The sequence below is a fragment of the Rhea americana genome, unplaced genomic scaffold, assembly GCF_003343005.1.
Source record: "Rhea americana isolate MKP2758 unplaced genomic scaffold, rheAme1 scaffold_276, whole genome shotgun sequence".
NCBI lineage: Eukaryota > Metazoa > Chordata > Aves > Rheiformes > Rheidae > Rhea > Rhea americana.
In genome coordinates this window covers 959,386-972,524 of record NW_028186397.1, presented here as the reverse complement: position 1 = coordinate 972,524, position 13,139 = coordinate 959,386, and the positions used below count along the sequence as shown (strand labels likewise).

General features: G+C 40.5%; 1 protein-coding gene across 4 annotated transcripts in view; it reads right to left on the bottom strand.

Moving 5' to 3' along the window:
- Positions 1-1,025: 1,025 nt before the first annotated feature.
- Positions 1,026-13,139, bottom strand: part of APLF (aprataxin and PNKP like factor) — a 35,830-nt gene continuing 23,716 nt past the window's right edge. For 3 of the 4 annotated variants that reach the window (XM_085308461.1, XM_085308458.1, XM_085308462.1), the window contains exons 10-11: positions 12,325-12,363; positions 1,026-5,099 (exon numbers count right to left, since the gene is read on the bottom strand). In XM_085308461.1, coding sequence (XP_085164587.1) covers positions 4,903-5,099; positions 12,325-12,363 — 236 coding nt within the window. In that variant the 3' untranslated portion in view covers positions 1,026-4,902. The remainder of the gene's footprint in view (positions 5,100-12,324; positions 12,364-13,139) is intronic. The other variant, XM_085308460.1, reaches the window with a different exon arrangement.

The window sequence follows — 13,139 nt, the reverse complement described above, 5'->3', positions numbered from 1 at the left end:
GAGGGGGAATTTCTTCCCTGTGAGAGTGATGGAGCACTGGCACAGGTTGCCCAGAGAGGTTGTGGAGTCTCCTTCTCTGTAGACATTCAAAGCCCACCTGGATGCAACCCTGTCTGACATGCTCCAGGTGCCCTGCTTGAGTAGGAAGGTTGGACTGGATGATCTTCAGAGGCCCCTTCCAACCTCAACCGTTCTCTGATTCTGTGTGTCCTAGATCTACCCCTTACCAACCCTAAACAGAAGGGGACACAGGATTTTTGATGGGAACTYCTCATATTTTATCTATAAGATTTCAAGATTTTCATCTTGGGCAGAGTAGTCATATGAGGTGTTGTTTTTTTTTTGTTTTGTTTGTTTTTTGTTTTTTTGCAGCATGCATGAAGTATATGTGCAAATTCAGTAGCACAGTTGTTGCATTTAACAGAACTCCCATGAGACTTCTGTGAAAGAACCAGCGAAATTTCGAGTGGCCATCTACCTGTTACCTGCACAGCTGCCTCTCTGGAAGAATTTCAGGGAGAAAAGCCTTTCCAGCCCAGCAGCAGAGGTTAGCTTCCATAGAAGAGCCATTCATCTCCCATCACCAGAAGTCACATTATGAGGTGCCTTTTTTCCCCCCCACCTCTGAGGAACTGGAGAGAAAGGTGTGGGCAGTTTCCATAGGCTGACAAGAATAGCTTTTATTGAAATCTTTACTAAGCTAACTGGCACATACGTGATAGTCAGAGAGGAGGAAAGCAAGCTACTGAGGTGGGGGAAACAAGTGAACAAGAGGGTGGCCAGTCCTGAAAGTGCTCCAAAACTCAAAGTCTGCAAGATCGGTCACTTTCCATCTACATCATCTTGTTGGTAACAAAACCCATCCATCCTAAAACCCTACTTGTTTCTGAAGCAAATCACATGGCTCTAAAGATTGTAGCCATCATTAACCATCAATATTTTTAAGCCAAGCACCATATGATTTAAGAAAGCACACCAAAGCCTAGCAGGTTTGCATCATGCAATGTGAGCAGTAGAACAGCATGTACTCAGTACTTGAGCATTAATTTATTTGGAAAAAAAACATCAGTAAAAGAATAAGGTTTATACAAACACGACTGTTTTTATCAGCAGATCAGCTCCATAGCAGAGCCTGCCAGAGAGCTGGCAGCATCAGACGCGTAGATCCTTACGTACTAGAAAGGTTCCTATCAAACTACCAGTCCCAGCTGGCATGACAGGCCATTTCAAAAAATGGAGATTAAAGACAATAACCAGAAAACGAGCTAACTTTGAGTTTTAAGCAGTTATGCTTCTTTAAGGACTTTCTGAAAGCAGCTTACAAGTTAGGCATCTGGGAAACAGCAGAAAATGAATGGTATGTAGCAAAGGGGATATAGGCACAGTAATGAAGTTAGGAACATTTTAATTGTGAGGGATCAATTTAGATATGAACTTGTACATGAGCACTACCACAAGATCATCCTTGATATGCTAAATGCTAGAGGTTGGTAGGAGACATGGATGTTCCCACAATTTTATGGTATGGCACCACAGAGGCTCAGAACGAGAGAGGAGGCACATACCCTAGCTGTACTGGAGTCTTATTCCAGCCCAAACCTAAGTGATACATGAACTACATTGCTTAGCACGACCCCATTCGTCGCCTGCACAGCCTATTTATTAGGTTTCAGTTGCACACAAAAAGCGTACCTGAGATGCTGCAAGGTAACAGCTTTGTAGCTTTGTCTAATTTTATGGCAGTCTGCTTTAGACACCTAGTCACTGTGGCTAAGGATTGAATTGTTTTGGCACAGTTTTTGTCTCAATGATGCATAGGCCGCACCAGCTCTGCCACATAATGCTGAAGCACGTGCCTCCTCTCACTGATCCGCAGCTACGACTTATYGCAGAAACCTAGGAGCACCTGCCTCTTCAACAGGTCTTCTACCAAACTCCAATAGCTAGCATAGTAAGGTTGATGAGCTTGTGCTGGTACTTGCTCTGTATCCCCAGATCATTTCTAAATTGACCCTGGCAACTAAATTGCTCCTAATTTCATTAATGTAAAGGTATATACAGTCAAGGCTCAGCCTATTTAGAAATACGAATTAAAAGTATCATAAATATACACCTCCAAAGCTGATGTAGCAACTGCTGTCCTGAGATAGATGGTACATCCACGAWGCACTCTTGCTTCTCTGTATTGGATCCTGCCATTCCTCCTGCAGCAGCACTAACATATTTACATAATTAACTATAGTCAGAGAGAGTTTAATCATGTAACTAACTCCAAAAATTGACCTCCAAGTACTTTCACTCAACCCATATATGTATTTAAGTTCATGCGTATTTTGATCTACACTCAGCCCACTAGACTGCAATGCATACTTGACTCACTGAAAAAACACTGCATAACTTGACATAAAAAAAGAAGGAAAAAAGAAATAAAGAAAAAAAGTGTTCTGAGTAATCTTCTCTGTACCTTGAACTGAGTAGTTCTGATCAACATTCGAATATCTTCTGGAGTAATAAGTCTGTCCATCCAGAAGCATAAAAATACATTTTGCGGTTAAGGAAAGAGAATACATGAACAGAAAAATATTCTTAAACAGGCATCACCACCACTTCAGTTTACCATTATGTAGCAACTTGATTACAGCTTTGACATTTCCAAGGTACTACTTTGGTCATACGTAATTTTTCAAACCTGAGGCATCAGTAACAAACTTAATCTATSATGCAAAACTAGGAACAATTTCTAGATTTGTTTTTGTGATTACATATCTGACTGGAAGCCTGCAGTAATGAAAAGCTATTTCTACCTGCAAAGTAAATTATAATGTAACTTCTTAGAATATAAATATATACCAATTATAAGTTTAAATAGTCTTTTACAGTGTAACACTACAACACAGAATGTTTCTGCTTGACACTACAAAAACCAACCAGCTAGATTCTTTTTATATGAAATAGCTCTAATAAATAAATCAATTACTCTCATGTTCTCAAAATAGAATCAGAATGGTCACTAATCATGAATGTTTCTATTTTCAGTATCTACATTTTTTAGAGAAAGTTTCAATACACAGTTGGCCAAAACATTATCCTGCACCCCAAAACAGGTTGCGGAAGTTAGTAATTTATTTAAAGCAATTTTCTGAAGATCTTGCAACAGAGTTACATTGTCAGAGTACAAACCTGAACAGCTTCTGATAGCACTCAACCTCCTCAAGCATGGAACTACAACTACATATAAAAAGAAAAGGTCAAAAAAAAAAAAAATGCAAGACTGCAAAATCATATTAAAGAGGCAGGGACCTAACTTATGCAATCTTTAAGGATAACACGTGCACTATGAGATCTTCAGTGTTCTAGTTTCACTCTCACTCCCAATTAAAATACAAAACTGAACACAAATCTTGTGTTAGTTAAGCTCCACATTCACTTCTCCAGTTGCCCTTCTGCCTTACCTCTGATCTTTAGCCTCCTGCATTTCAGCCTGTTCACTTCCTTTTTTTTTTCTTTTTTTTCTCCCTACACCAGTTTCATAATTAATGCAAGTAAAAGACAGGCTGGGGCAGTTCTGACAGCACAGAAGAAAAAAATCCTTCTTCTCCTAAATGCTCTACAGCAGCCACAGCACACAGAAGGGGCAACTACAAAGTTTTCTTCCGAAGCCCAGGAACGTAGTGTTCTCGTCCACGCTGCAGGGACAGGCTCCACGAGCAGCTGGGCTGCAGGAGAGCTGGAACAGGCACTCCCTGAAGTGTACCTGCAGAAAGCATTTCGCCACCAACCTAAAAGGCTCGAGTTTATTTAGATTCCTATTATTCCACCATAATTGGACAGATTTTCACAGCGTATCAAAAGGCACACAAGAATGATTCCCCTGCCTAATTTCAGTATTATGTATCAAAACAAAGTGCAAGATCAACACAGGAAAGTGTCAATTTTCTCCTAATCATATTCTTAGAAATGGCTTAAGTCATCTGCCCTGAAACATATTAAAAATGTTTAATTCAAGAGAGGCCAAGTTTCTTTCCAGAAAGTTCAGGAAAGTTTTGAACACAGTGAAGGTAGGTTTCTACAGCATATTCTTTAGAAGTCTCATGCAGAGACAGAGTTTCTAATTTTTCCTACAGTATACCAATTATAAGTTTAATTGTTTTCCGTGTAAAAAAACCTGAGTCATTAAAATTTTTTCTTTGCTGTAAAACTGAACACAATTCCAGTGATGCATGTGTCTGAGAGATACTGCAATTAGAGCAAACACTCCATGATTGGTGTTGGGACATAACCAGAGGTTCTGTACACTTAGATATTCCTGTTCCCAAGTTTAGACTGCCTGTGTATAGCTACTGTACATCAAAGCATCCAAGAAATAACACCTAAAGGAAAGCTATTAGCAGACTAACGAAATCTAAGATTACAGTAGCTCAGAAGAACATTAAAAGAAGGGTTTAGACATATTCCCCACTGATAGTCAAGAATTAGCTTATGCTAATGCAAGTGTGAAGTGCAACTCCTCTTCATTCAGCATAATACATATTATGCCTTAGCAAAACTAAAGGCTATCTTAATGCCTTCTTCAGTTCAAGCACAGAACGATGAAGCATAACAACTTTTAAAATTGTATTTCAAACTATGAGACACTAACAGTGTTGGAAAAAAAAACAGATGAGAAACTTGTATTTAAAAAAAAAGCTTCTATCATTGCTCAATCACTGGACACCACCACTTCAGAAAACAAAGATCAAAACAATATATATGAAACAAAAGGTATTGCTCAGTCCCCTCACCCCGACTAAAACCTTCCTGTAGTGCCTACATAACTGAGAAAGAAAACAGTTTTGAAAGCTGTTCCCCTTGTCACACATTCATGCTTTAACTAATTGGAGATGTTCTTGATGTTAAGTGCAGCTACTTTCTGGTATTAACAAATCTGCGTGCTTCTTTCAAAAGTGTTTCAACATCTTCATTATCCTTTTCTTCTGAATTTGGTTCCCAGTCAGAATCTTCATCAGTAGGATCGCACTCATCATCATCATCATCTATAAAGCTGTCATTTAGATCATATTCATTTGGTTCACCACTGTCTTCCTCCAAAGCCCCTTTTTCTGTAGGGAAAAAACAGAAAAAAAGTAATATAATCATGAATTGTCACTACAAAAATAGAAAGACCTTGAAGAGACCATCTAGTCAATCTTTCTCCTCAAGAGGAAGGATCAGCTAAAGCACTACACCCAATTTTAATGATTTTGGGGGTCATTTTTAAGAATCTCATGAAAAGTTGTACCACCTCTCTCAAACACCTACTGTAGTGCTTACCTGTCTGTTCACTTAGAAAGTTTTTCTTATTGACTTTAATAAAAGTCTCTTTTTTCAGCAAAGCCAAACTCAGCCCTCTGGACTGAGGTCAGTGTCACTCCAATCTTCAGAAAGGGCAAGGAGGAGGACCCAGGAAACTACAGGCCAGTCAGCCTCACCTCCAGGAAAGGGCATGGAACAGCTCATCCCAAATGTCATCTCCAAGTATATCGAGGAAAAGAAGGTGATCAGCAGMAGTCAGCATGGATTCACCAAGGGGAAAACCTGCTTAACCAATCTGAGAGCCGTCGCTGATGGAGTGACTGGCTGGGTGGATGAGGGGAGAGCAGTGGATGTTGTGTCCCTTGACTTCTGCAAGGCTTTTGACACTGTCTCCCCTAACATCCTCCTAGAAAAGCTCAGGCAGTGTGCGTTAGACAAGTGGATAGTGAGGAGGCTTGCGAACTGGCTGAATGGCAGAGCTCAGAGGGTTGTCATCAGTGGCGTGGAGTCTAGTTGGAGGCCCGTGACTAGTGGAGTCCCCCAGGGGTCAGCACTGGCTCCCATCCTGTTCAAAACTTCTTCATCAAAGAAAGACCTGGATGAGGGGACAGAGTGCCTCCTCTGCAAGGTTGCTGATGCTACCAWGCTGGGAGGAGTGGCTGACACACCTGAGGGCTGTGCTGCCATTCAGAGAGACCTGGAGAGGYTGGACAGATGGGCAGAGAGGAACATCCTGAGGTTCAACAAGGGCAMGTGCAGAATCCTGCACCTAGGAAGGAGTAACTCTACGCAGCAGTACGAGCTGGAGGCTGACCTTGTGGAGAGCAGCTCTGCAGAGGAGGACCTGGGAGTGCTGGTGGATGACAAGWTGACCATGAGGCAGCAATGTGCCCTTGTGGCTAAGAAGGCCAGTGGTCTCCTGGACAGCATTAGGAAGAGTGTTGCCAGCAGGTGCAGGGAGGTGATCCTGCCCCTCTACTCAGCCCTGGGGAGGCCTCATCTCGAGTCCTGTGTCCAGTTCTGGGCTCCCCAGGACAAGAGAGACATGGAGCTACTGCAGAGAGTCCAGCGTAGGGCTACACAGATGATCAGAGGGCTGGAGCACCTGCCCTGTGAGGAACGGCTACGAGAGCTGGGCCTCTTCAGCCTGGGGAAGAGAAGACTGAGGGGGAAACCTTACCAATGTGTACMAGTACCTGAAGGGAGGGTGTCAAGGGGACGGGGATAAACTCTTTTCAGTTCTCCCGTGTGACAGGAGGAGAGGCAATGCGCAGAAATTGAAGCACAGGAAGTTCTGCCTGAAGGTGAGGGGGAATTTCTTCCCTGTGAGAGTGATGGAGCACTGGCACAGGTTGCCCAGAGAGGTTGTGGAGTCTCCTTCTCTGTAGACATTCAAAGCCCGCCTGGATGCAACCCTGTCTGACATGCTCTAGGTGACCCTGCTTGAGCAGAGGGTTTAGACTAGACGATCTCCAGAGGTCCCTTCCAACCTTACCCATTCTGTGATTCTGTGACTGTAAGGCTTCCCCACTTCTAAACCAGAGTATAAGCCGATTAATTTACCACTCCCTGTCTCGTCTCTTCTTGAAGGCAAGCACTTCCTTTCTTTTTTTCTAGTCTCTAGAACCTTATCCATTATATATGATTTTCAAGAGCCATGTACTCAGGGTATGAAAACAAATATTTAAGTATCATTTAAACGGCATTTTTCTTGGAAGGTCCAAACCCTTTGTCACCGGTATTAATCATATGAGCTACCTAATCAGTTACCTTCTAAGCAAAAGCAGACAAAAAAAAATACATTGCAACCTTTGATGACTTCTGATAACTTTCCTTTCCTTAATGAGCAACCCATCAAATTTTACTGGTCATCTTATTACTCTTACACTTAAACAGTATCTCTTTCTTCCCATGTAGTCTCTAGCTATTGCTGTATCACTGTTTTGCACCTGAATTTTCTGCCTTCATCCATAGAGACTTATTTTATCCTCCTATCCTTCGGAATATGACATGATTTTTATTTCCTGCACAATTCTTTCCCGAGTTTCAGGTGACAGAAGAGAGAATCCTCCAGACCACTCTTCTTCTATGTTCTTAGTTTGGATGCATGCTGAGTAGTTTGTGTTTCCTTTCTGAAAAAGGTTTAAGGAATTGCCAAAGAGTGATTGTTCTCCTTTTCTAAGCTCTGTGCAGCCTACCTGCTTCCCAGTTAACTTAGTCTACTTTATTATGCTGTTTACTGTCCTTCTTGCATCTATCTTCCTCACAACTTATATGATCAAATTGTCTTCTACCTTATATTATTTCACAATACTCTGTATTGGCAGGAATCAATGTCTAAGAAATTTTATTTACAAGAAACAGATGCCGTTACCAGCACATTCCATAATTTTTGGACAGCTTGTCCCGCTGTATTCCTCTAATGCATAGCATTAAATGTTAGCAAATTTACCCATTTAAACCAAGTCCCAGGCACTGAATAATTCTGCTATTGGAAACCTTGTGTACCTTAGTAGTGTCTGTACAAAGCTGCTGCCAAGACAGCAYTGCATATTCTCTCTCTCTTTTTAAATCAATAGCTGTGAATCCTCAATAAGTTTATTTCCACTGCTTCGCAGTTTTGGAAGATACGTGTAATCCTTGCTCTAGAAGCTATTACTATCTTTCTCTTACATGTCCACAATTCCTAGTAAGCCACATTCTTCTGCACTAATATTTCAATCATGTTATTTTGCCATAAGTTAGGGCATACCTCTGAGTAAGTGTGTTCACTCCTCTTCTCCCCAACCTCCATTTTTTGCCTTCTTCTATCATCTAGAGATAACCTGTCAATGATCTAATACAGACATTTTATGCATTGATCATTTTTTCTCGTTAGCTTTCCTTTCAAATTATAAATCTGCATTTATTCTCACTTACAGACCCCAGCCCAAATCATCAATGTTTTTATTAACTATAAGCTCTTGCAGTGTCAGGTCAAACCCCAGGTACTAAAACTAGGTGTGTCAGAAGGGAAAAGAGGGAAAACTAATATGTTATTTAGTCAGATTACATCTTTATCAATTAAACTTTTTCTGTAGTAGGAACATTACTATTCCAGAATTATTTAATGATCTGATTAACTGTTTGCAAGTCTTGTCCAAGGATTTCAAAGGCATAAGCAGCATTAGTGAAGCTTCTCAAATATGTGTTACTTGATGGATGAATTGTGCCACATAGATACTCAATGATCATCTTTGTGATCCTTTGTTGGACTTGCTCCAACAGCTCCATAGTTCTCTCCTACTGAGGAGCCCAGCTCCAGATCCAATAGTCCAGGGGTGGCCTCACCACGGCTGAGTATAGGGCAAGGATCACCTTCCTCCATCTGCTGGCAATGGTCTTCCTAATGCAGCCCAGCATATCACTGGCCTTCTTGGCCACAAGGGCACGTGACCAGCTCATGGCCAGCTTGTTGTCCACCAGGACTCCCAGGTCTTTCTCCACACAGCTGGACCTGGGAGTCCTGGTGGACAACAAGTCCTACAGCAGAACTAGTAATTCTGGCAAAATGCTGACTATTTCCATCAAATTATTTATATTTTGCTGATCTGCTACAAATGTTTGAGCATATTATGATTTTTTTCCTCTCCATACTTCAATGCTTTTAGATTTCAGCAGTAAATGATACATTTTCCTCCATGTCTTGCCATTCCACCTCTTACTGCTGAAATTCAGTCCCACAGCTCCCAAAGCAGCTCATTAAGCACAATTCTGCTTTTTATCCGGTACCACATTTATCAAGATGGCCATGACACTTTCTATGAAAGTGCCTGCTCCACAAGGGGGAAAATGGGATACTGACCATCTCTTTCATAGTTATATTTGGAAGTTAGATAATTAGCTTGCTAGAAAAACTACAAAAAAAGTTGAGAATTCTATACAGCCCAAAGCCACAGCAGGTCATTCATCTGGATAGTGACAATTCAATGTGACAATTTAGAAGTGATAATTTAGTGACAACATCAACTTCGACTTTTTTTTTGTTTAGTTCTTAACCTCATCAGCCTAACTGTTACCTCAGGGTGTGTAAAGTGCCTGTAAAGAAAGAGGCATATGCATGCACAGAAACATAATCTAAGGTTCATTTACTAGGGAAGGGATGTAGGTGAGGAAACATTTCAAATGTCATGTAGTCAGTACCCTTCTTTTTTTGGTTGGTGGAGTTTAAACACATTTATAAGGAAGTACCAACTCTGCTGTGCTTAACAGTAAGCAAAGTTGTGTCAAACAGCACATAATAAAGGCCAACAGAGCCCTGGCTTTCTGTGAGACCTTGTGTAGCTCAGCCAGTCTCAGACATGAACATGCTGAGCCTAATCTTTTAAAAGCTTTGCCCTTAAAAGAACTAGGCCAGCCATTCATGTAAAAAGAATCAGCTTGTTTCGTTATAGTATCTTAATCACTCATTGTCATTACAATGCTGTCATAATTCTTTCCAGGTTGTAACACACCTTCTAAAGTGGAGCAGTGACCTGGTGTGCATCACAGGACGTGGAAAAACATGCAGGTAACAGCTATGCCTCAGGTAGAAAGATACAACCATATTAAGCATTCAGTGACAGCAAAATGTTACATGGCAGAGAAACTGGATGGAAAGAGATCTCTCACTGAAAAGTAAACAAGCAACCCTTTAAGACTACCCACAACAAAACTGCAGATCAAAACAGCTTGTCTAGAAAAACTAAGTAAAGCTATTTGTGTTTATACTTATGCTCTTAAGCAAACAGAGCTCTATATTTTGGGGATTTCTTTAGGGCATGCCTGGCCACATCCTGGAGATCCTGAGGAAGACAAGCCAGTTCCCTTTTCCTGTTGTTATGAGCAACAGGTTGCTCAGAGAGGTTGTGGAGTCTCCTTCTCTGGAGATATTCAAGGCCCGCCTGGATGCAACCCTGTCTAACATGCTCTAGGTGACCCTGCTTGAGCAGGGAGGTTGGACTAGATGATCTCCAGAGGTCCCTTCCAACYTTAGCCATCCTGTGATTCTACGATATCCTGTAGAGGCTAATGGAAGTGAAGTCTCCATACTAAGAGACTTTCAGACTGCTCATTACTCCTAGAAAGTGATTTTTTAAAAAAATTCTTCACTAGTCCTAGGAAGAAACTTCTTTTTAAATTCATGCTCCAAATACAGACTTTGTAGAGCAACTAGGATAATCTAGTCCTAGATGTTAGAAGTTGCTTACTCCATGCATATTTTTCCTTAAAGCTGTATATGCTGAACATCAAGAGCATAAACTACAAACCAGTGGGAAATCAGTTTATGCTGTCTAAACACTTGCTCTTTCCCTCCTCCACATCTCCATGTTTTCCTCCATCTATCTAATTTTCTCTGATGTCCCCTTCCCCACAGTATTCTTAAACTCCTTCAGATATTCCCAACATCTCTATGGCACTATCACCAGTTCCCTGCTGTATCTCCTGTCTTCTCTCCAAAGGACCTAAAGGTCCCCACCATAGCCTCTAATTTTGTCTTCTGAGAGTTAGAAGAGAGAGCACACGTGACAAGCTGTCCTGAATTACATGYCTACCGATTGCTGACCACCTGCTATCTCTTGGTGGCTCAACAGGTCAAACAGAATTGATCAAATTGAACCATTCCAATCTGTCTTCTCACTGAGCACGCTGACAGAGTCTCCTTATTTTATAAGACCCCATTTTTATGAAACATCGAGGAGTCAAGGATACAGTGTTCTTAAATCTTTTCCCAATTGGATTCCCAAGATTCAAAACTACAAGGACAATTAAAAGTAATCACATTTGCTTCCTTTTTTTCAGGAAGTGGCAAGCAACTTGGAAGTCATAGATTATGTCTGGTTGACAGCAAAAGTTAAGGAAAAAAAACAACCTCCAAATATGCAGGTAAGTATAACAAAGCTCTCCAAAGCCTTCCATGGAGGTTTGGTAGCTCCAGTGAAAAGGTCTGTAGTAATTCTCAAATAAAAACAGCTTTTAAATCATTTGCATAATCAAATCAACCTAACTCTTTGTAAGTATGGAACAGAAAAAAAAACAATAATATTGACTGGACAGAGGGACAGCTGAGTAATGAATTATATGATTCAATGAGGTATTTAATAGCCTTAACTCTGGCTAACTTCACAGCAGTGAAGTGCTTCACAGCAAGCTTGACAACACATCAAGCACTATTTTGATGCTGGTAAAAAGCTCATTAAGGGCTTAAATTGTTTTAGAAGGAATGGGAAGCTCCATATACACAAGCTGACACAAGAAATCTGGAAACAGACCTGAAGGATTTAAAACTGGTGGCTATGCATATGCAACACATGAATTCACATCATTGGCAGCAGGAAAACAAGCTAGGTACACTGCCAGCAAATGGAAGAAATATTCATACACAGTATTAAATTTTATAAAATCAAGAGAAACTAATACCTGATTGTGCTTGTATATGATCTCTAATGAAGACTTGAAAGTAAAAAAGGAAGTGAAACCTGTCCCCAGTTCAAATGTATCAACCTTCTTCTACACATCTGCCCTGAAAAGCCAAGATCAGCCTCTTATCTGAAACACTAAAACCCCACAGTTAGTGTAAGAAAAGCTCATCAGCACATGCACAAGTGTTATTTGAAAGTCCTTTAGAGGTCAAGACAACGCAAAAGGAATATTTAATGTTTCAGGAGCAAATCAATCTTTAGGAAGCAACCTTAAGTTCTGGATGAAATACTGACTCCTTTAATCCTACTATGACCTGCTATGTAACAAAGGGTTAGTTGATATAACTTGAAAAAGTTAGATTTTTTTAGGGGGGTGGAGGCTGGCCTATGCCTCTCAAGGAAGCCTGGCAAAACTTCAATTTCAGCACTACCACCTAAGAAAGCAAGCAGGGTCCTACTCAAATGAAACAGTGACACTCTCCTCAAGTAAGTATTATCAAGTACCTCCAGCACTGTCCAGTGCCTGAAAAACAAAGCAGATCAGGCATGTTCCACACTGATGTGCCCATTCAGAAATTCAGAATGTACTAACCATTCTCTGAAGTTCTCTGTCGGGTTCTTCTTTCAAATACTAAGGAAAAGAAAATTATTAGTCAGGACAGAGTACAACCTAGCGGTAGTATTATTCATTGAGACTGACCTTTTAAAGTAAATGCTGCAATGACTGTGCCACAAAAAAAATTTAAAAAGCTGCTCTATACTGAATGATTTACCTGGGAAGTCTCTCAGGAATTTTTCATACATTTATGAACCATTCCATTCCTAGCTACAATGAAATCTTAAGATATGAATCTATGTAGTATATACAATGCTCAATGTTAAGCTATGTAGAGGGGAGGAATACTGTAAAAATAATTTACCACAGCATCCATTCTAAACATTAAAATATACTTCAGTACCTTTAATACCAAAATATATTCTCTGTTTTTGTTTTATCACTACTGCTCCAAAGGCAAGGAGGGGAATACAAAGATCAGGTAATACCACAGTACGCTATGTTTTATTTTCAATTAAAATTATCAAGCTCACGCAAATATCCACTTGCCACATGATATTTTTGACTATAAGAAATATAAGCATAAAAACCATGTCAATATTGTCTGAGCCACAGAGTGCTGTGAGTTTTATCTCATTACTGTTGAAAAGCATCTGAAAAAGCAAGTGCAAGCCTGAAGAGGCCAAGCAATCTTCCTTATCACAGACAAGAGTAAAACTTCAAGTACAGGAAGAGCAAGAGTGCTGTGTAACACAGAGTAACCTACAAATACAGCAATTTTCACTTACAATAGTTGAAAGCATTTTATTCCAAACTTTTTGTATGCGTTTGTGGGGTTTGGTCCCCATCCC